The sequence below is a fragment of the Chiloscyllium plagiosum genome, unplaced genomic scaffold (assembly GCF_037043375.1).
Source record: "Chiloscyllium plagiosum isolate Xiang-an unplaced genomic scaffold, Cpla_swu_hap1 HiC_scaffold_20, whole genome shotgun sequence".
Lineage (NCBI taxonomy): Eukaryota > Metazoa > Chordata > Chondrichthyes > Orectolobiformes > Hemiscylliidae > Chiloscyllium > Chiloscyllium plagiosum.
This window is the reverse complement of record NW_028270158.1, coordinates 59,704,417-59,724,657: the sequence shown is the minus strand read 5'-3', so window position 1 is coordinate 59,724,657 and position 20,241 is coordinate 59,704,417. Positions and strand designations below refer to the sequence as shown.

General features: G+C 42.4%; 1 protein-coding gene across 8 annotated transcripts in view; it reads right to left on the bottom strand.

Annotated features, from left to right (window-relative positions):
- LOC122560494 (inactive rhomboid protein 1) overlaps positions 1–20,241 on the bottom strand; it is a 365,137-nt gene that overhangs the window by 90,377 nt on the left and 254,519 nt on the right. Inside the window, exon 1 of one of the 8 annotated variants that reach the window (XM_087998012.1) lies at positions 10,949–11,049. The exons of 6 other annotated variants lie outside the window; for them this stretch is intronic. In XM_087998012.1, coding sequence (XP_087854138.1) covers positions 10,949–11,025 — 77 coding nt within the window. In that variant the 5' untranslated portion in view covers positions 11,026–11,049. Of the gene's footprint in view, positions 1–9,611; positions 9,909–10,948; positions 11,050–20,241 lie in introns of those variants that run through there. One more of the 8 variants, XM_043711152.2, reaches the window with a different exon arrangement.

Sequence of the window (20,241 nt, the reverse complement as noted above, 5' to 3'; positions counted from 1 at the left end):
GTGATAGATATTGGGATAGGTAGTGCTTTAAGCCTTATGTTATTGGAAATTCTGTCCCAGTGAAGTAGTGAGTTTAGCCAGGGTAGGGTGAGTGAAGAAGGTGTTGTTCCTAGCATCAATTGTGCACAGTGCTGCGCTCTTGCTAAATTTACTGCACCCATCTTGCTGCACACTGCGTAACCCAATGTAAATTAGGTAGCTTGTTAACGTTAATTAGGAGTGCAACATTACTAATCTATTTGAGATCAAATTTAAAAAAAATAATAAGGGATACGAAACATTTCCCTGGAAAAATAACAATGCTTTAATACTGATGACACCAAAATCGGAGGTGTAGTGGATAGTGAGGAAGGTACAACAGGTCCTTGATCAGATTGGCAAAGGAGTGGCAGTTGGAGTTTAATTTAGATAAATGTGAGCTGCTGCATTTTGGGAAAGTAAAAACTTAACGGAAGGCTCCTAGGAAATGTTGCCGAACAAAGAGACCTTGGGTGCAGGCTCATAGTTCCTTGAGGGTGGAGTTGCAGGTGGACATAGGAGTAAAGAAGATACTGGATTTTATTGGTCAGTGGATTGAGTATAGGAGTTGGGATGTCATGTTGCAGCCCTACAGTACTTTTGGAATACTGCATTCAATTCTGGGTTCCCTGCAATAGGAAAGGTTGTTGCGAAACTTGAAAGGCTTGAGAAAGGATTTACAAGGATGTTGACAGGGTTGGAGGGTTTGAGCTATAGGGAGAGGCTGAATGGACCGGTGCAATTTTCCCTGGAGCATCGGAGGCTGAGGGGTGACCTTATAGAGACATATAAAATCATGAGGGGTACAGATATGATGAATAGCCAAAGTCTTTTCCCAGAGTAGGCGAGTCCAAAACCAGAGGGCATAGGTTTAAGGTGAGAGGGGAAAGATTTCAAAGAGACTGAGGGAACAACTTTTTCAGGCAAAAGGTGATGTATGGAATAAGCTGCCAGAGGAAGTGGTGTAGGCTGGTCCACTTGCAATATTGAAAAGGCATCTGGAAGGACACGTGAACAGAAAACATTTAGAGGGATATGTGCCAAATGTTAGCAGATGGGATTAGAGTATATCTGCTTGGCATAAGCAAGATGGACTGAAGGGTCCGTTCCTGTGCTGAACGTCTCTGTGATTATGACTCAGCGCTAGAAACTCTAAAAAGATTGCCTCCAAAAATCAACCAAGGAACTTCTATAACTGCAGCTGCAAACAAGGCTGAGAGTCTGGAATAAATTGGAATAATAATAAAAAGTGCGAGAAATTTTCAGCAGGTTAGACAGCTTCTGAATGCACAGAAAATATTCACTTGAGGACACACCGTCCAAACATAGTTTGGCATTGATTGAACCCCTTGGTCTACTGTTCTCTTTGCTGTTTGCCTGAGATGACAATCAAAAAGGTGGTGGGGTGCGTTGGAAACACCATACATTGGACAACACATGCCTAGAGACTGCAGTGGAGTCTGATAATGGTGACAGGAATTGTATCTGAGGCAAAGAAACTTAGAGAAGCCACATAAACACTGAAAATGACAACAGTCTGCAACAAGACACAGGAAGGCCTAGCAGAACGGGCAGGCAAGTGAAGGTTGAATTTAATTCCAAGAAATGAGAGGTGATGCATTATGGTGGAGGGATATTTAATGGGGGATTTTAGCTACAAAGGTTAGGCTGGTGCAGCCCTCTTCGAGGCGAATGAGATTGAGGGGAGATTTGGTAGAAGTGTGCAAGACTACGACAGGTTTGGGTGAGGTAGACAAGGAAAAGTTATTCCCATTAGTTAGTGGTGTAAAAGCTGGGGACACAGATTTAACGTTTTGAGCAAGAGACGTGAGGGGGTTGGGGTGCAGAGATTTGAGCAAGAACCTTTTCTCTTCACCCCACCCACACAAGTAGCAATGCCCTGAATTCCTTTGCCTATCAGGGTGGGGGAATGATTTTAAAAGGAACTTGGATTATAGGAAATTAGACATTTTGTGCCAAGGGTGGAGGACATGTGACTGACAGGGCTTCTTTACAGAGAGGTTGCATTGACTTGACGGGCCAAATAGCCTTCTCCTGTGATGTGATGGCTCTAGAACACCTACATTCAGCAATTTACCTGAAATAAAATACAAATGATCATATCTTATTAAACCCCGTTTATATTTTTGGCTGTTAAGAGATCTATACAAGATGCACATTAATGTCTAAGTGATTTCCCTAAGTGAGTTAACTTTTTGATATGTGGATCATTTACTGAAGTTTTAAACACTCTGAATTTGAAGATACTGGATAAGGACAGAATATTTATTGTTTTGATCAGCACTTAGTTGCATCCTGAAATCCTATCTTAAATTTACAGGTCTCCTCTTAAACTAGACAAAATGGGCCTGTTAAGTGGTTGCTGCACGGTTTATGGAACATTATTTACGGTTAGTTTCATGATAACGTTGAAGTCATTGGTAGGAAGCGTAATTGGCTGAACAATAGAGCAAAGTTTTCATCTTAACCTTCATAATTACCATAATGTGCAGCTGTCAGTGTTGGACTGGAATGGACAAGGTCAGAAGTCACACGATACGGGATTACAGTCCAACAGGTTTATTTGGAATCACAAGCTTTCAGAGTGCTGCTCCTTCATCAAGTGAAGTGTCAACCAAGGGATCCCGAGAATCAAAGGCAGATCAAGGGTGTTGGAGGAGGGCAGATACAGTGCAATGGCTTCAAGCTCCACGTTCAATATGGGAGAGTGGAGTAATGCAGCAGAAACAGCACAAAGGGGGTTCTGGAGTTCATGTGGAGAGAGATCCAAGGTGGGGTGGGTGGAGAGCAGACTGTTGCTGAGAGAAAGCACAAGGTGAGGTCCAAGTGGCTGTCGGATTGAGGCCAGAGAAAGAGCAGGCAATTCTAACAGATTCCAACAGCAGCTGTTGCCTCCAGGCTCTCAGTCACACAGCCAGACTCTACTGCTGCGTTGCTAGGAGTAAATCGGCACTTGTTTTATTTTGGAGCTGTCATGAATACAATATCGAGGTTTTCTCCTAATCAGCAAGTGAGCTGCGTTTTTTTTTGTAGGTTTCTTTCAACACTTGCAGGCTCAATGGTTAGCACTGCTGCCTCACAGCGCTAGGGACCCGGGTTCAATTCCAACCTTGGGCGACTGTCTGTGTTGAGTTTGCACATTCTACCTGTGTCTCCTCCGGGTGCCCCAGTTTCCTCCCACAGTCCAAAGATATGCAGTCCAAAGATATGGGGCATTTTAGCATGGCCATTGTGTCCAGGGGACGTGCAGGTTAGGCAGATTAATTGTGGGAAATGCAAGTTTACAGGGATGGGGTATGGGGGGGAAATGAGTGGTCTTGGCAAGATGCTCTTCAGAGGGTCATTGTGGACTCAATGGGACCAATGGCCTGTTCCATATGTAGGGATTCAATGATTTACATAGCACACATTACAAAGTAAGACATTCTGAAGTGCAACATCAAAAGTATCTTTACCTGAAGGCTACAAAGAGAGAAAGAGGCACATTATAGAAGAAGAAAGAGGCACGTTATAAAGATGAACTTAGAGAGAGAGAGAGAGAGAGAGACTGACTCTGTGAGGTATTCCACAGTTTAGTGATAAGCTGATTGGAGGCATGATCACCAATGATGAAACAACCAAGAACAGGATGATGCAGGAGACCAGGACAATGGAGATCTTCAAAGACTTGTCAGGCCAGAAGACTCTGCAGATGGGAGAGGGTGGTAGGTAGAGTTGTGGCCCTGGAGTGATGATTTTAAATTGAGACATTGATGGTTTGAGCCAAAGGTCAGACAGCACAGCAGCAATGACAGAGAGTTGGAGCAGGTTAAGATGAATGAACACAGGTACTATTTATGTGAAATTACTTGTGTGTTTGTGACCACAGAGCAGCACAAGACAGGTTGCAGAAGCTTTGCTAGTCATTAAGGACTGCAGCTGCACCGCTGGTTTTAAAATGGAAAGATATACAGAATGGAAAAAAAAACGAACGGAATTTACCACGTCACACTGAGCACAAATTATGTTAGGTGGATGACGGGAGGTCTACCGGCAGAGTATCAAGACAATCCAAGCAAGAAAGACAAGGATAACGGTTTCCTGAACCGATGAGCTCAGGCAGGGTCAGAGTCAGAGACGGCAGTTAGGAGTGGGCACTCCTGGTGATGATGTGGCTACAAACCCCAATGGTTATCGACACTCTTACTCAGCTTAAAGCCAACAATTAGAGTCATCCAAGAACTGGAAATTGTATTAAGTGATGAACAAGAGCAGGCATTGCAGGATGACAGACAGCAACAAAGTAAAATATACATCAACAAGCAATTAAGGTTACACTGAGTTTATTAGTAGAGCCAAAAATTGAAATGGTGCCAGAGAGGGTTAGAAGCCTGATTTCTGTTTGCGAGCTTTGTTTTTGGGGGGTGGGGGGGGACACAGAAGCGGGAGGGTGAGAGGGAGAGAGAGCGATAAGTGGGAAGAACGGGGGTGGGCATGGGAAGAAGGGAAAGGATGTGAAGAAAAGGGAAGAGTGGGAAGAAAGGTGGAGGGTGGAAAGAAGGATGAGAGGGGAGAGAGTGTGAGGTAAAAAGAGGTGGAAAATGGGCAAACCCAATCATGTCCGAGCTATCAACTCTTCTGGGAAACATATAGTGTGTAAAGCTTTCATATCGGGCTCTGTTCAGAGGGCATATCTGAAGTGCCTCTGGTCACATCCGGTAAATTCCAAACACATAGTCTGCTTTGACAATGCTTCGGCACATTCTCCCCGGCCTTCTGAATCTACCAGAAGCTGCCCAGAGGCAGCAACTGAGAATAACTTTACAACTGTGCATTTAATGCTCCCATTCACGCAAAAGAAAACTGAATGGGCAGGACTTCTCAAGCTCAGAAGGATGACGATCATCGCTCCGAACCCCTTTCCTGAAGTTTGGAGTAGAGTTGCAGGTTTGCAGCTATGGAAAAAGGGGTCTCACCCCTGCTGTATGTACAGAATTGGACAGCCACAACTGCCTGTAGTCAATTCAGGATAAATTCATGCCCAAATTTTCCACAGGCTCTGCATTCCAAAATTCAAATCACTTACTCTGAAACATCGTAGTTATACCAAGTATGGCATAAAACAAACTGAAGGAAGTTATCTTTAACTTCAGCTTTTGTCTACTGTAGACTGCAGCAACTCTTCATTACCACTTTGTATATATTTATCACCTTTGGGTGCTAGTGGGAAAGTGAGAAATCCTTTTCCACAGGCTCACTAATTTCATACCAATACACCATGTCAGGGGGGATCCAACTTCCTTACATGGTTTTGAAATTCCACAGGGATTCTTTTTCCGTTGAAACTCTGGCAGGAGATCGGCAGACCTCCAGGAAAATAATCTAAATAGCTGAAAAATTGCTGCTTGCACCATTTCCCTGGAAGCCTCAAGGCAGTAATTGAATACTGGTGGGACTTCCAAGGAATTTCACAACTTGGGTCTTAAGTAGTTTCCTTTCTCTCAAAACTTTGTCAGTCATTTTGTTGAAAGTGAACTGTGGGCATATTCGTTGACCTTAACAAATAGTCAATAACATTACTCAAGTTTCTAATTCATCCACTGTAGACTGAAAATATTAAATGGATGTGACCAGTTAATGGGCCATCATTAACTGCAGGGAACTAGGAACACTTTCCATGGTCTTCTGGAGCTAGGCTTTTTATTTTAAAATATCAATGTATTCAGGGAGCTCAAGCTGCAAAGAAAATGAGATTGCACATGCCTTGTATATTTCACAAATTATGCCATATAAGCTTTAAATCTGATCTAAGTAAGACCCAAGTATTGGAACCATCGGAATGTCTGTCTTGAGCTCACTGGAAAAGCATTATTCATTTTAAAACACTGCATTGTAAAAGGGGTAACATGGCATTGCATTAAGTTACTTTCTTCGAGATGGATCTAAAACGGTAGCCTTGTAAATAGTGACCCAGACAGTCTTGTATGACATGGTTAAACATCACACAACACCAGGTTATAGTCCAACAGGTTTAACTGGAAGCATTGCTTTCAGAGTGCTGCTCCTTCATCACTCCAGCACCAGCATCTCCAAATGTATGACATGGGGCACATCAATGATACAGATCATAGCCAGCAACACTATCTTGGATTAGATTGGAATGGAGTGTGGGGGTGGGTGCAGTGCCCAAGGACAGAAGACACGATGCCAAATGGCTCCAGTGTTCCCTCGTTTTGTATGTTTCTGCCACAACATAACAAGTTGGCCATTAGCCAGACATCCTAACTGGAAATGGCTAGCATCTGATGATTAGATGGGCAAGTGTACAACACAGCTGTGATTCATTCTGCAGCTGAGCACCTTGTTGGCAACATTCAGGACAAACATTCATCACGTGTGAGGTACTTATAGAGTCAGAGAGACGTACACCACAGAAACAGACCCTTTGGTCCAACCTAATCTGGTCCCATTTGCCAGCACCTGGCCCATATCCCTCTAAATTCTTCCTATTTGTATACCCATCCAGATGCCTTTTAAATAATGCAATTGTACCAGCCTCCATCACTTCCTCTGGTAGCTCATTCCATACACGTACCACACTCTGCATGAAAAGGTTGCCCTTTAGTTCCCTTTTATATCGCCTCAGGCGACTGACTGTGTGGAGTTTGCACGTTCTCCCAGTGTCTGCGTGGGTTTCCTCCGGGTGCTCCGGTTTCCTCCCACAGTCCAAAGATGTGCAGGGCCAGGTGAATTGGCCATACTAAATTGCCCGTAGTGTTAGGTAAGGGGTAAATGTAGGGGTATGGGTGGGTTTCGCTTCGGCGGGTCGGTGTGGACTTGTTGGGCCGAAGGGCCTGTTTCCACACTGTAATGTAATCTAATCTAATCTATATTGTTCCCCTCTCTCCTTAAACCTATACCCTCTAGTTCTGGACTCCTCCACCCCAGGGAAAAGACCTTGTCTATTTATCCTATCCATGCCTCTCATGATTTTAGAGGCACTGGAGGACTGTGGACCAGCCTGTGCTAAGTGGAAGTGATTGGATGAGGAAGAATTGGGATAAAAAAAAAAGGAGATTACACATTGAATGGCAATGTGAGATGAATGTGATATGTGTGATCTTGAGCAGAAGCCTAAACTCCAGCAAAGCTGCAATGTGACTGAGCTGGTCCCAATGCCCCCATCACTCAAAGCCACCTCATTGTTCTTGCAATGTCAGAAGCAAATGTCACCACTGGCAAATTCTCTGCTGAGCCACACACCAACCCAGCCTGGACACTTTCGTTCATTCACTTGTGGAATGTGAGCATTGTTGTCTAACAATTATTGTCCGTCCTGAGTGCTCTTGAGAAGGTGGTAGTGACCTGCCTTCTTGAACTTCTGCAGTCCCTGGGCTGTAGGTTGATCCACAATGCTGTTAGGGAGGGGATCCCAGCATATTGACCAAATGCGGTTCGGTGGTTAGCACTGCTGCCTCACAGTGCCAGGGACCTAGGTTAGATTCCAGCCTTGGGCGACTGCCTGTGTGGAGTTTGCACACTCTCCCCGTCCCTCCCACAGTCCAAAGATGGGCAGGTTAGGTGAATTGGCCATGTTAAATTGTCCCATAGTGTCAAGGGATGTGTAGATTAGGTGCATTTGTCAGGGGAAATGCAGAGTAATAGGGAAGGGGAACGGGCCTGGGTGGGATACTCTTTTGAGGGGGAGTGTGGACTGTTTGGGCCAAAGGGCCTGTTTCCACACCGTAGGGATTCTATGATTCGAACAACAAAGTATGATGGTGCATTTACAAAGTCTGGATGGGTGACTGGTTTGGAGGGGAACTTGCAGGTGGTGGTTTTCCCATACATCTGCAGCTTGTGGATTTGGAAGATGCTGCCTAGGGATCTGTTGTTGAATTTCTGCAGTGCAACATGTACATCACTGGGTCAACATTTCCGACCGACACCGCATGGACCACAATGGTTTAATTTGGCTGACAACCATCTTCTCGAGGGTAATTAGGGATGGGCAACAAATGCTGGCCTGGCTTGCAGTGTCATCCACTATAAATGTACAGTGCATCCTGTAAAATGTACTAAAAAAGAAGCTGGAAGGTGTCAGCTGCCGTTTTGCTCTGAGCATCGATGGGTCGAGATATCAGGTGACCAGCAGATGCCAACGCAGGACTGGTGACACGGTAGCCCCGCAGAAAATCCACCCCCTCAACACTGCGGAAGGTCTGAAACCAGACACTTCTTCATTGTAACCTCCCATGTGAGCAACAGTGTGCAGAACAATTCCATCCTGCCCTGGGCTCCCACACCTGTCCTATCATGTCAACGGGCTGAACACCTGAGCATCTGTTTCCACTGGATACAACTGCAAAGTGTAAACAGAGTCCTGATCAATGTGAATGAGTTCACTGATTGCAAGGGAGAGGTCATTCTGTCAATGCCTTGGGTTTGTTCTTTGGAGCTGTTGAGAAAGTCAAACTCCAAATGTTTGTTTGTCTCTCCATCTGCAAAGACTGTGCAGAACTAAATTGTTTTGAATGGAAAGATTTTATGAATAAAGTATACTTTTGAAATCAAAAATATTCTGTTTTCACACCATTATAGACAAACACAACAAGGACACTCTGTAAAATTACACAGCCAGCCCATCAGATATACTGGCGCAATGATTCAAGAGCTAACCCAGTGACACACTGAACTGTAGGCGGAGAAGAGATTCCCGTTAACATCACTGACTTTACCAGTGGCCTCGATATTCCTGAATGGGGGGCAGGAACCACGTTCCCGATCAGTGATTTCTGGTATGCGGCTGTCTAGTCAACACAGTAACAGGCTAGCAGTCTCGCCTGAGGGGTTTCTCGGAGCCTAACTGTTCGCCAAATCATGTAGGGGTCACTTGGCAAGATATTACTGGATGGCACCTGGCACTGGTAACACTTTGCCCTCTATCAAAGCAGCATCAACTTCACAACTTGAAACTGGCACAAAGAAAAATGCAAAATTCTCAGCCACGCTTTTCAAATTCAAAGTTTTAAAATGCTTCATTACCTGTAGCAAGGCACACTTATTCTGCAGCTAAATGGGTTTGCTAAAAACTACTCCAAGCTCATTGCCATTCCTTCAAACACAAGGCACTTGCTAGACTAAATTGTGGAATTTCATTAAGTTAGAACTATTGATTATTAAATTGCTTGAACTTTCAATAATGGCAGCAATAAAAATCAGCTACAACAAACACTGAATGAAGAAAAAGGTAAACATGATTGTTTAAGATTCATCAGCTGTAAAGATATGTCACTGGTGTGGATAGTGTCTCAGGAGCAGATGTCGGTAAAGGCATTCGGCCTGTTTATTTGATCTAATAACCTATTTTGCCATTAAACTAGCAATTAAGGAGTGCAATTCATTCATTCATGAACTAACAAACAAGAAATAAACAGGTATAAAAGACATACACTATGCAGTAAATTATGCAGCACAAACCAGATCAGACATTTAAATCAGAATGCTGCACAACAGTGCACACTTGGTGCCTTCACATTTAGTGAGTGAGTCTGACTTTTTAGACAAACACAAGTGAACAGAACTTACAGTACCTGCTCAGTATTAGGGAAGGCATGCCAGCTCTCTAAAGATGTCATGACTTGTCCAAGTTCTTATTTTACATATGTTTTTTGTTGTTAAAACATCTTAAGCCATCGAGTTTTACTTTGGAGCAAGACTTTACATCACTTCAGACATTGTTCCCGCAGTATTCCATTTACAGCCCCCTTGTATTTTGTTTTAAAAATGTTCTGCCGCTCCCTATTCCAGTTGTTCCAGGACGATTCTTTAGACCAGACATCAGAAGACTAAACGTGTGCGACGATTCAGGGCGGCAGCTATAAAGAGCTGGCCTCTTTTGGTTTAGAGATAGCAAAACATATGTGAAAAGAGGCAAGACCCGCCTGGAAAGTCACATGGTTCCTTTCTGTCTCGCATGCCATAGATTTTTGTGGTAAAAACAAAAGACCATTTAACCAATGCAGTCATGCTTTTAAACACAGGTGTCAAAAAGTTCATTGCATGCACGTAGTCATTCAATTAACTGATTGCATATCTGGCAGCAAAGCAGAGAGGTTCTGATCACTTCCCCCGTCTCTTGATGGAAGACTTTTTAACGGTTTATTTGAAGGATTTTGAACAACTGCTGGGATCCTGCCTCACAGCTGCGTGTTTCATCATGTTCATTTCAAGGTTTTAAAGCGGTCAGGCCTTCAAAGAGCTGGAAGTAAAATGCGCGCCCAAACGCAAATTTGCAAGACTATTAAAAATGTGGCATAAACATCCAACAACTTCAAATGGCCAGTTATCTATTAACTGCTTCAAAGCCAAATGTGTTCAATATTAAAGGATTACTGCCCACCTTGCAATGGATCAGGAGGTTTTGCTGAAGATCTAACTCGCTAAAATAAAAATGGAATAGTGTAGGATAGATTGGCTTCACATTGGTACCAAAGGTCGGCGCAACATCAAGGGCCAAGGGGCCTGTACTGCGCTGTAATGTTCTATTGCAAAGGATATAAATGTTCCATTTATGTGAAAACTTGCAGCTTGGATCAGGGCTCAATTGCATTCTTTTCCCCATCATTTCCTTGCTCAGTTATCATCACACAATGTTGTAGTGGATCTGAAAGTGTTGCCTGTCCTGCAACCATAACATGCATTACAACAAATCAGAAAGGCTGTCAATGGACATGTTGCCTTGGAGTCCTGCATGCTGTTACCATTTAAGGAAGGACTCGTGCACAAGTTATAGCAAGAACCATTTTGCCAAATTGTCTTCTGTATAAGCACACAGGACACGAAAGGCTGCTGGCGGGCATCCACAGCTTTGCTGTATCAGTAAAGCAGCTCACATGCCGGACACATCAAGCACAAACATTGCAGGTACCTCAGCAAGGATCTGGCAGAGAAAGACTGGTGCCTTTTCGCTGGCCTCCGACCAGCTCTGTGACCTTTTATGGGCATTGTGTTAATTCTTTCAAATCGTACCCTTCTGCTGGCGACAGGAAAAAGATGACAGAAAGCAAAAAGAAGGAAAGACAGGCACATTTAAGGAGAAAGACTATAGAAAGCACAGATTTAACACATTCATGACAACATAAAAACTTAAGGAGATCCAAAATACTTCTTCTCGGACCAAGATTTTTTTTTAAAAAGCTACAAAGTAGTCGACATCCTCAGCTGATGAGCTGATTAAACTTAAGCAGCTATTGTGTTTAACTGACTTTCAGATGAGTTTTCATCTTGTGTCTCCAAAATATGCTTGCTGCACTTTTCACTTTTGTTACAAGTACATTAATTCCTGAAAAAGACTGTCGAAGCGGTTTGTCTTGCACTCATCAGGACAATTTACAAGAAGTACCAAAGTAAAGGGAAAACAATGTTTATACTGATTAAAACACAAAGTGTGTTGATTAGTTGACAAGTGGATTTTGATTGAAGGGTTGCCACTTAGAATGTGCCAGTTAATGATGATTGGCAGTTTATTGTCATGGTTCACAATTAGAATGAGCAGGCATCAAATGCACTGAAATGAGTCGATCACCACTATCAGACAGATGTTGGCAGTTTGGTTAAAAATATAGTTAAGATTAGAGTGGTGCTGGAAAAGCACAGCAAGTCAGGCAGCAACTGAGGAGCAGGAAAATCAACGTTTCAGCCGAATGGTCTCATTCCTGATGAAGGCCTGAAATGTCGATTTTCCTGCTCCTCGGATGCTGCCTGACCTGCTGTGCTTTTCCAGCACCACTCTAATCTTGACGCTAATCTCCAGCATCTGCAGTACCCTGCCTGATTAAAAATATACTCTACTGTGAATAATTTGTAAAAATCACTCGTGGACTATATCACATTAAAAACAGATCTGGTCCTAAAGTGTTGTTTAGAAATAGTACCAAAATATTTCAAAATGTTTAAATACTTGAAATCTGAGCACAAGAAAGGATTATTTTAAAATATCCTTCATAGAGGAGGATTGGAATTAGATCTGAAAATTCCTACATCACAAACTCCCACAACCTTTCATTACTGTCAGCAACTTCATGGGTAAACAACTGGAAATGCAAAAGAACAGAAATGATATACTTTTCATAGTTTACAAAAAAAAGCAGCAGGCAAAAAGAGATTTTAACTTAAACAGAATTGCTAAAGAAAAATCCTTCAAATTTACTTAAGGGGATGTGATCACTCTTAAAAAAAAATCAAAAGTACTTTGCTGCTAACCTGTGAGATAAATATCTTTAGAGGAAATTATGCCAAGCCCCTATCTTAACATTTCTTTCCAAAGCAAAAAACTGAACACAGACCTAGAAAAAAAAAAATCAGACATTTTGCTCCATTGTAGAGCGCAGATGCCACAACATAGTGATGAAGCTATGAGACTGCGAAACATTTTATTCAGTTTCATTAAACACCCCCGAGCTTTCTTTTTCAACTCTATTGTGAGGATAAGAACATAGTGTCATCAGCACAGAAACAGACCCTTCAGTCCAACCAGTCCATGCTGAACATAATCCTGAACTCAACTAGTCCCACCTATCTGCTCCTGGCCCATATCCTTCCAAACCTTTCCTTTTCATATACTTATCCAAATGTCTTTTCCACATCCACATTCTTGATTCTTGCTCGTTAGAACACTGTATAACAGCAACTTGCAAGGAGTCTTTGGTCTTTAAATTTAGAAAATTTAAAAAATTTAAATTAATTGTGCCAATGATGGTGGGGCACTTGATGCTATGTTTTTGCAAACCCCAACAGGATAAAGCAAAGAAAAATGATTTGTTTTTTTCAGTGGATTATGCACTTTTGGCACATAATGAAACCTTCCCTTCCTCTCAATAATTCCTGAATTTGGACATTCAACAGTGTGTCAGTTTATCTTTAGAAAAACAATAACAGACCAATCTTGTGTGATAATTTTTGATACAGATCAAAGCTACCGAGATGAAATAGAGAACATGAGGCTGGCAGGAATCCTTCATCGTGCGTTTTCGGGAATCCCAGCAGGGTCATCTGGGCAGTGGCAAGTGTTCCCCAGAATTCAGGGTCAAGATCCCACCATCCAGTGTCCCACCATGAGTGTCCTTTATAATAACCTCAGATGGTGTTAGAATTGAACCCACACACTGTTGGTATCACCCAGCCATCCAACTTAGGTAGCTGACCCCCAACTGGTAACTGATGTTTGTTCTGGGGTTAAGGTGAAGCTGTGGGGAGGGTGGGTGCCTGAAGCAAGATAGTTCTCAGACACCCTTCCCCCATGTCTTCCCAATACTGTGTGCTACATTCAAACATTGAGTGCCTCTGAATTAGAGATAATGCCCCCAGGAACCCATCTGATTGGTACTGAACTGTGCCACCCTGAACTTTCGACCTTCATCAAGTGGCATTCTCTTCATGCATCCTTCTTAAAAAAAACTGTTCTGAAAGACTGAAAATAGCAAGCTTTGCAGATTAATGGTAGACATGCAGGAGGCTGGAAGAACACAGCAAGCCAAGCAGCATCAGGAGTAGCAGAACATTTGTAACCTTTCTTCAGGACTGGGGGTGGGCATAAGGCGTGCTGCAGATAAAGGGGAGGAGTGGGCAGAGCGGTGAGGTGGGGATAGGTGAACAAAGGTGGAGGGTACAGCCTGGTTGGTTGATGGGAGGAATGAATCCAGTTGGTGGCTGGAAGGAAGGGTCGGTGAGAGGGATTGGGGGGAGGTCTCCGAAGGGAGTCAGATAATGGGAAGGGAGGTTGTTTGAAATTGGGAACTCAATGTTGAATCTTCCAGGCTTGGGTCGCCCAGGCGGAAGATGAGGTGTTGTTTTACAGTTTGATGTCGCAAAGGAGGCAGCCAAGGATGGTCATGTCAGAAAGGGAATGGGAAGGGGAATTGAAACGGACAGTAAATTATGGTGCAATAATTTAAAAGTTACTGATGGCTCATCATATTTATCTTTGCGAACTAGCAACTCACCAGGTTTGAGTACTGGGTAAACAATCACAGTTGAGATTGCAGAATTGAGTAAACGCTAGGACCTAATAAAGGATGTGATTATATGGCACTTAGAAAGTAATGATAGGACTGGGCAGAGTTAACTCTGATTCATGACAAGGAAGTCACATTTACAAGCTTGGTGAGAGTTTTTTGAGACTGTCATGATCAGATTAGCTGACAATTGGAATATCGTATGGGAAAATGCAAAGTTGTTCATTTTGGAAGTGAGAACAAAAGAACATTATTGAAATGGTGAAAAATTGCAGAAAACTGCAACACAAAGGGATTTGTGCACAGAACTCAGAAAGCTAGCACATTGCCTGTTGCACCAATCAGGGAAGGCTAATGGAATGTTGGGGGCTGAAATGTGTTGCTGGAACAGCGCAGCAGGTCAGGCAGCATCCAGGGAACAGGAGAAGAAGGGCTTATGCCCGAAACGTCGATTCTCCTCTTCCCTGGATGCTGCCTGACCTGCTGCGCTGTTCCAGCAACACATTTCAGCTCTGATCTCCTGCATCTGCAGACCTCACTTTCTCCTCCCTAATGGAATGTTGGCCCTCATTTCAAGGGGATTGGAGTGTAAGAGTAGGGAAGTCTTACTGCAACTGTACAAGGTGTTGGTCAGACCGCATGTGGAGTACTGTGAGCAGTTTTGGTACCCTTATTTAAGGGAGAGATATTATTTCATTGGAGGCACTTCAGAGAAGGTCCACTAGGATGATCCCTGGTATGGAGGGATTATCTTATGAACAAAGAGTAAACAGGTTGGGACTCTACTCACTGGAGTTCAGAAGAGTGAAAGGTGATCTCTTGGAAACATACAGGCTTCTTAAGGAGCTTGACCAGGTAAATGCTGAGAGGATGTTTCCTCACATGGGACTAGGACTAGAGGGCATAGTCTCAGAATAAAGGGGCACAAATTTAAGACTGAGACAAGGACAGTTTCTTTTCTCAGAGGCTTTAGTGTATTTGGAAATTCTTGACACAGAGAGAGCTGCAAAGTCAGGGTCCTTGTGTATATTTAAGATGGAGATAGATAGACAGATAGGTTCTTGATCAAGGATTATGGGGAAGGACAGGAAAGAAGTGTGAGGAATGTTGGATCAGCCACAATCCTATTGAATGGCCAAGCAGGCTTGAGGGGCTGAATGGCCCACTCCTGTCCCAGTTTCCTATGGTCTTATTAGATAAGGGGGAACCAGTGGATGAGGCATATATGCACTTTCAGAAAGCTTTTAGCAAGTCTGACACAGAAGGTTCGTAAACAAATTTCAAGCACATGGGTTTGTCGAGAAATTACCGGCATGGACTGTGCATTGCTTAATGGAGACAATGCAGAGCAAGAGTTAATGGCTCATTTTGATGTTGGCAGGCTATGGCAAGTGGGGTTTTTCAGGATCAGTGCTTGCTTCACCTAGTAATCTAAAAATCAGTAATTAAGATGTGCGGATTAAATACAATATTTGTAAGTTTACTGATGACACATAGCTACGTGGGAGTGCGAGTTCAATGGAGGATGCAAAGATGCTTCAAGGGCCTTTGGAGAGGCTATGTGTAAGTAGACAAAAAAAATGCAGATTTGTGAAGAAATGGGAGATTTAGCATGAAGAAAAAAAAACAGAAATGCAAAGTTTTTCACAAATAGTGAGGGTTTGACGTTCAACACCTCCAAGAGAGACTTGGGTGTCATTGATCCCTGATGAAGTGTTTATGCTCGAAATGTCAACTCTTCTGCTCCTCGGATGCTGCCTGACCGGCTGTGCTTTTCCAGTGCCACACTTATTGACTATCATTGTCCATGCATCACAAAGTTAACTTGTAGATACAGCAAGCAATTAAGGCGGCAAGTGGAATGTTGGCCTTTATTAAAGAGGATTTAAGTACTAAAATAAAGATGGCTCATTGCAAATAAGGTTTTGTGGGATCGCACTCGGAGTAGTGTATGTAGCTTTGATCCCCTCACCTGCAGAACGATATACTGGCTAAACAAGTAGTGCAAGGAAGGTTGGCCAAACTAATTCCTGGGATAAATGGGTTGTCTTATGGGGAAAGGCCTATATTCTCTCGAGTTTAGAAGGAGGAGGGGTGTTAAGCATATAAATTCTTACCAGGATTGAGGTGGGAGTTGTAGGCAGAATGTTTCTGTTAGTGGGGGATGTTTTAAATTGGGGGGAATAAGAGGCAGGCCAATAGGACTATGATAAGGAGGAATTTCTTTACTCAGAGGTTAATGAACGTTGGGAATTCTCTGCCTCAGACAGCAGTGGGAGCTAAGTCATGGACATGTTCAAGACCGAGATCTAAAGATTTCTCCATATTAAAAACTGATATAGACCAGACCAACCCCCTTAAAATATATCAAAGAGATAGCGTAATCCCAAACCTTTTATTTAATTTAAAGGTAAAGGTAAGGTGCTGTGTTCCAGGCGTGATTTGATTGGTCCACTACCACGCTTCAAGCAAAATACACTTTATTCTTACAAAACAGTTACAATACAAACAAAAAAAAAAGCATAAATATTATTTCATTACAGCTAAAGTTAACTACTGATCATCAACAGTTCCAATAAAGCAGCATCCCATAAACACACACTTGGCAAAGACAAATTCAGCAAAACAGATTTATCTCACTTGCTATCTCCTCCAGTCCAGACAACAGGAACATTGAAAGAAACAATCTAGCAGCAGAGAGCGGACTCAAGCCTTTTGCTGGAGCAGAGAGACAGAGCTGTATCTAGCAGCTTCAACAGCCAATGCCAACTGAAAACAAAACTAAAACCCTGGGTTTGTGAGCCTGACTGCACCCAGTCATGCTTTGCCTGTCTAATTAAAAAAAAACTCTCAAAGCTGTTTACCTACGGCTTCTGAGGCATATATTCTGGTATCACTATGGCAACACCTCTCTGTAAGAGAAACAGCACAAAACAAATCCCTCTTAAAGGCACAGTACCATCACAAAACATCACAGGATATGGGGATAATACAGAAAGAAAAAAAGATGAAGGAGATGATCAGCTATGGTTACACCGAATGATGGAGCAGGCTGAATGGACTACTCCTGCTCCCATTTCTTTTTTTCCTCATGACAAAGTCCATTTGATAATTACCGATCAGACTCACTATTCCCAGGTTAGAACTCCCAAACTTCACCCAAAGTTACCTGCTGGACATGGTCAGGATAAAATGGAAGAATTCAGTTCAGTTACAGCAAACTTTACAAGTCAAATAGTCTGCCAAAAATCACATGTCTTGTAATTCAGCTGTGTAAGGTACCAGAGAGCAACTACATCCACAGAATTAAGTGGCAAGGATTCAAAAATGAAGACTGAAATTAAGAAGAGTGTGCTAATGGACAGTAAAAATATGTTTCTAAGTAGTTACTTTTGCCAGTACAAGTTAAGTGAGGTCAAGAGTGATTGCATGAATAATCTATTCGGAATCCAGTTTATCCTGGATTACGATCACCCATCAGAAACATTGAAAACTCAGACATTGCACAGTGCTATTGTTTAAGGATGTACTCATACTAGCTAGTCAATATTCTTACAGAATTTAACTATATAAGGAAAGGCAGTCCTGTTGTGTATATGAAGCTGAATCTCCATAAAGGAAATCGGAGGCTCAGTTTGAATCGGTTATAGAGTCAGCCACATCAAACAACTCCTAGCCCTTCTCCAGCACCAGAAAAAAAGCGAGTCTGAGACATTTACTCATGGACCCACCCAAGACGGCCATTTGGTGGTTTAGCAGCTGTACTTTGGTATATATTTGTTCCAAACAGATATGCCCAGGCATGTTCACGAGCGAATTATTCATTACACTGGCATTACACAAACTGCTTATCTTGGATGAGTCCAACTTACTTTGGGAATTCAGTGTTTGCATACTGCTTCCTTGATCGATTTGACTTACCAGTCAGCGCTTACAAAAATCTAGGAAACTAAGTGCTCATTGTGAAAAGTGACTCAGGACTCTTGCTGGGTAGATTTACGACAAAATTTCAAAAGATGACGGATTGAATCTGAAGCTCTTTGGGAAGTCCCCAGGCGCACACTGTGGTTGAGATTTTAACTCACTCAAAACCAAATCACTTACATTCAGAAAATCAGGCCCCGATTAATGCACAATGATTCTTAGCTTAAAAGAATAAAACACAAGTATATTATACTGTGGTCTTACAGGGGAAATGATATTTAAGCTTTTTAAAAATGTAATCTGAGAAAGTCTAGAATCGTATTGACAAATGATTTAGAGGGACTGGTTAGAAGTAAAATCAAGGAGTGAGCAGAGGTATCAGATTCCCACAGCTGCCTCACCTCCCACTTTAAATGTAAGGCCATTTTATTATGTCCTCCTCAATTGATCATGCCTTGGAGCGTGTTAACAAAATGTGTTTCCCTCCACATTCTGACCATTTCTAAGACATAGCCTGAAACACTTTGAAGCATATTGCAGCTCACAAGGGATTACTTAACCCTTAAAAGGGCCAGATATTTCGCCACAGAATGTTGCACGACTGGAGTGGGTGCTTTCCGAGCAGAAGAATATATCGGAGTGCAGACATTGTGGTCTCTCTCCAGCCGTGGGGTGGCCACAGCATCATTGTAGGACTACATTTCAACACGTCCCAAGAATCAGCCACGGTGAAAAAAAAGGAGGCAGTTTTAATTTTGCAAATGTACAGAATTAATTCTGTTGGATTTGTTCGGTTCAGAAAAGGAAATTGGGGCAGAAGCAAGTTCTTCTCTGCACAGGACAGAGGCACCTGGAAGTCACTCCCTTAAAGCAGGGCACAATTAAACTATGAAATAATCTCAAATAAAAGATTGTATGGCATGTTTGAAGCACGCATGGAATCTGCACATTATGCAAGGAATGGCTAATTATTTTAAATGTATTAATAACTTAGATAAAATGGATAACAAAAAAAACCAAACAAATGATTGACACAGTTCTTAGAAGCTGCAAAAGGCCATTTGATATTCACTATTCAATACAATTTCAGGTCATGTACTTGGCTGCACTTCCCTCTGTTTGCACTCTGTGAACCTAGACTCGCTTGTCCATCAAAAACCTATCAAGCACAACTGTTAGTGATGTTGAAATTTTGGTCACTTTAAAAATTGATGGAAGATCGATCGATTCAGGACTGAATCCCTGTAGTGCTGAACCTCTGTGTCAGAAAAGTGCAGGAAAAATAGATCAGAAAAGATTCCTTCTTCTCTCCACCCCCTCAAAAGAATCACAATGGGTTCTGGATAACCTAACCCTCCACGAATGCTGCTTGTGGAATTATACTCCAGCAAACAGCCCACACATGCATAACTTTAAGAGAAAACTGGTAGAAACGATAAGGAAGGAATAAAATCAAACTTATAAACAGAGGATTACAGAATTGCAACTTTGTTTGAGTCAAGCAAACAAAGAGTTATAGCAGAGGCTATGCAATGAATCTTTATTATAACAGTTCAAGTGTAGGGGTTATGTCCAAATTGGTATCCTTGTAACTGGGCAACAACAGGACATTTTGCAGAGCCACTGACTACATAGCAGGCTTGATAAAATAGTCTCTTTCCTCTAATGTAATTTGTATATTGGTAAGAGAAAAATATCTAAAATTATTAGATTGGTGAACAAGAGAGAGAGCTTAATAAGCTTATAAGTATGCACAATCATAAACCCTGATAATGAAGAATATCCTTTCCAGTTATAAAATTGGACCATCTTTCTATATTTCCACCATATTAGTACAATTGGGCCTCTCCCACTCGTGCCATGATGCAGAGAATATATATAAAGGGCTGTTTAATCAGACTGGGAAGGTCGATCAGTTAACTCCAGATCTTTAATGTCAACACTGCGAGTTACCAATGACCAGAAACTGACCTGGACCAGCCGTATAAATACTGTGGCTACAAGAGATGGTCAGAGGTTAGGAGTAGTGCGGCAAATAACTCATTTCCTGACTCCACAAAGCTGGTGCGCCATCTACAAGATGCACTGGCACTGCAGAAATTCCAAAGATCCCTAGACAGCACCTTCCGAATCTACGGCCGCTTCCATCTCGAAGGAAAAAGGCTCCAGAAACATGGGAACACCACTCCCTCAACTTCCCCTCCGAGGCCACTCACTATCCTGACTTGGAAATATATATTCTTTCCTTCACTGTCACTGGGTCAAAATCCTGGAATGCCTTTCC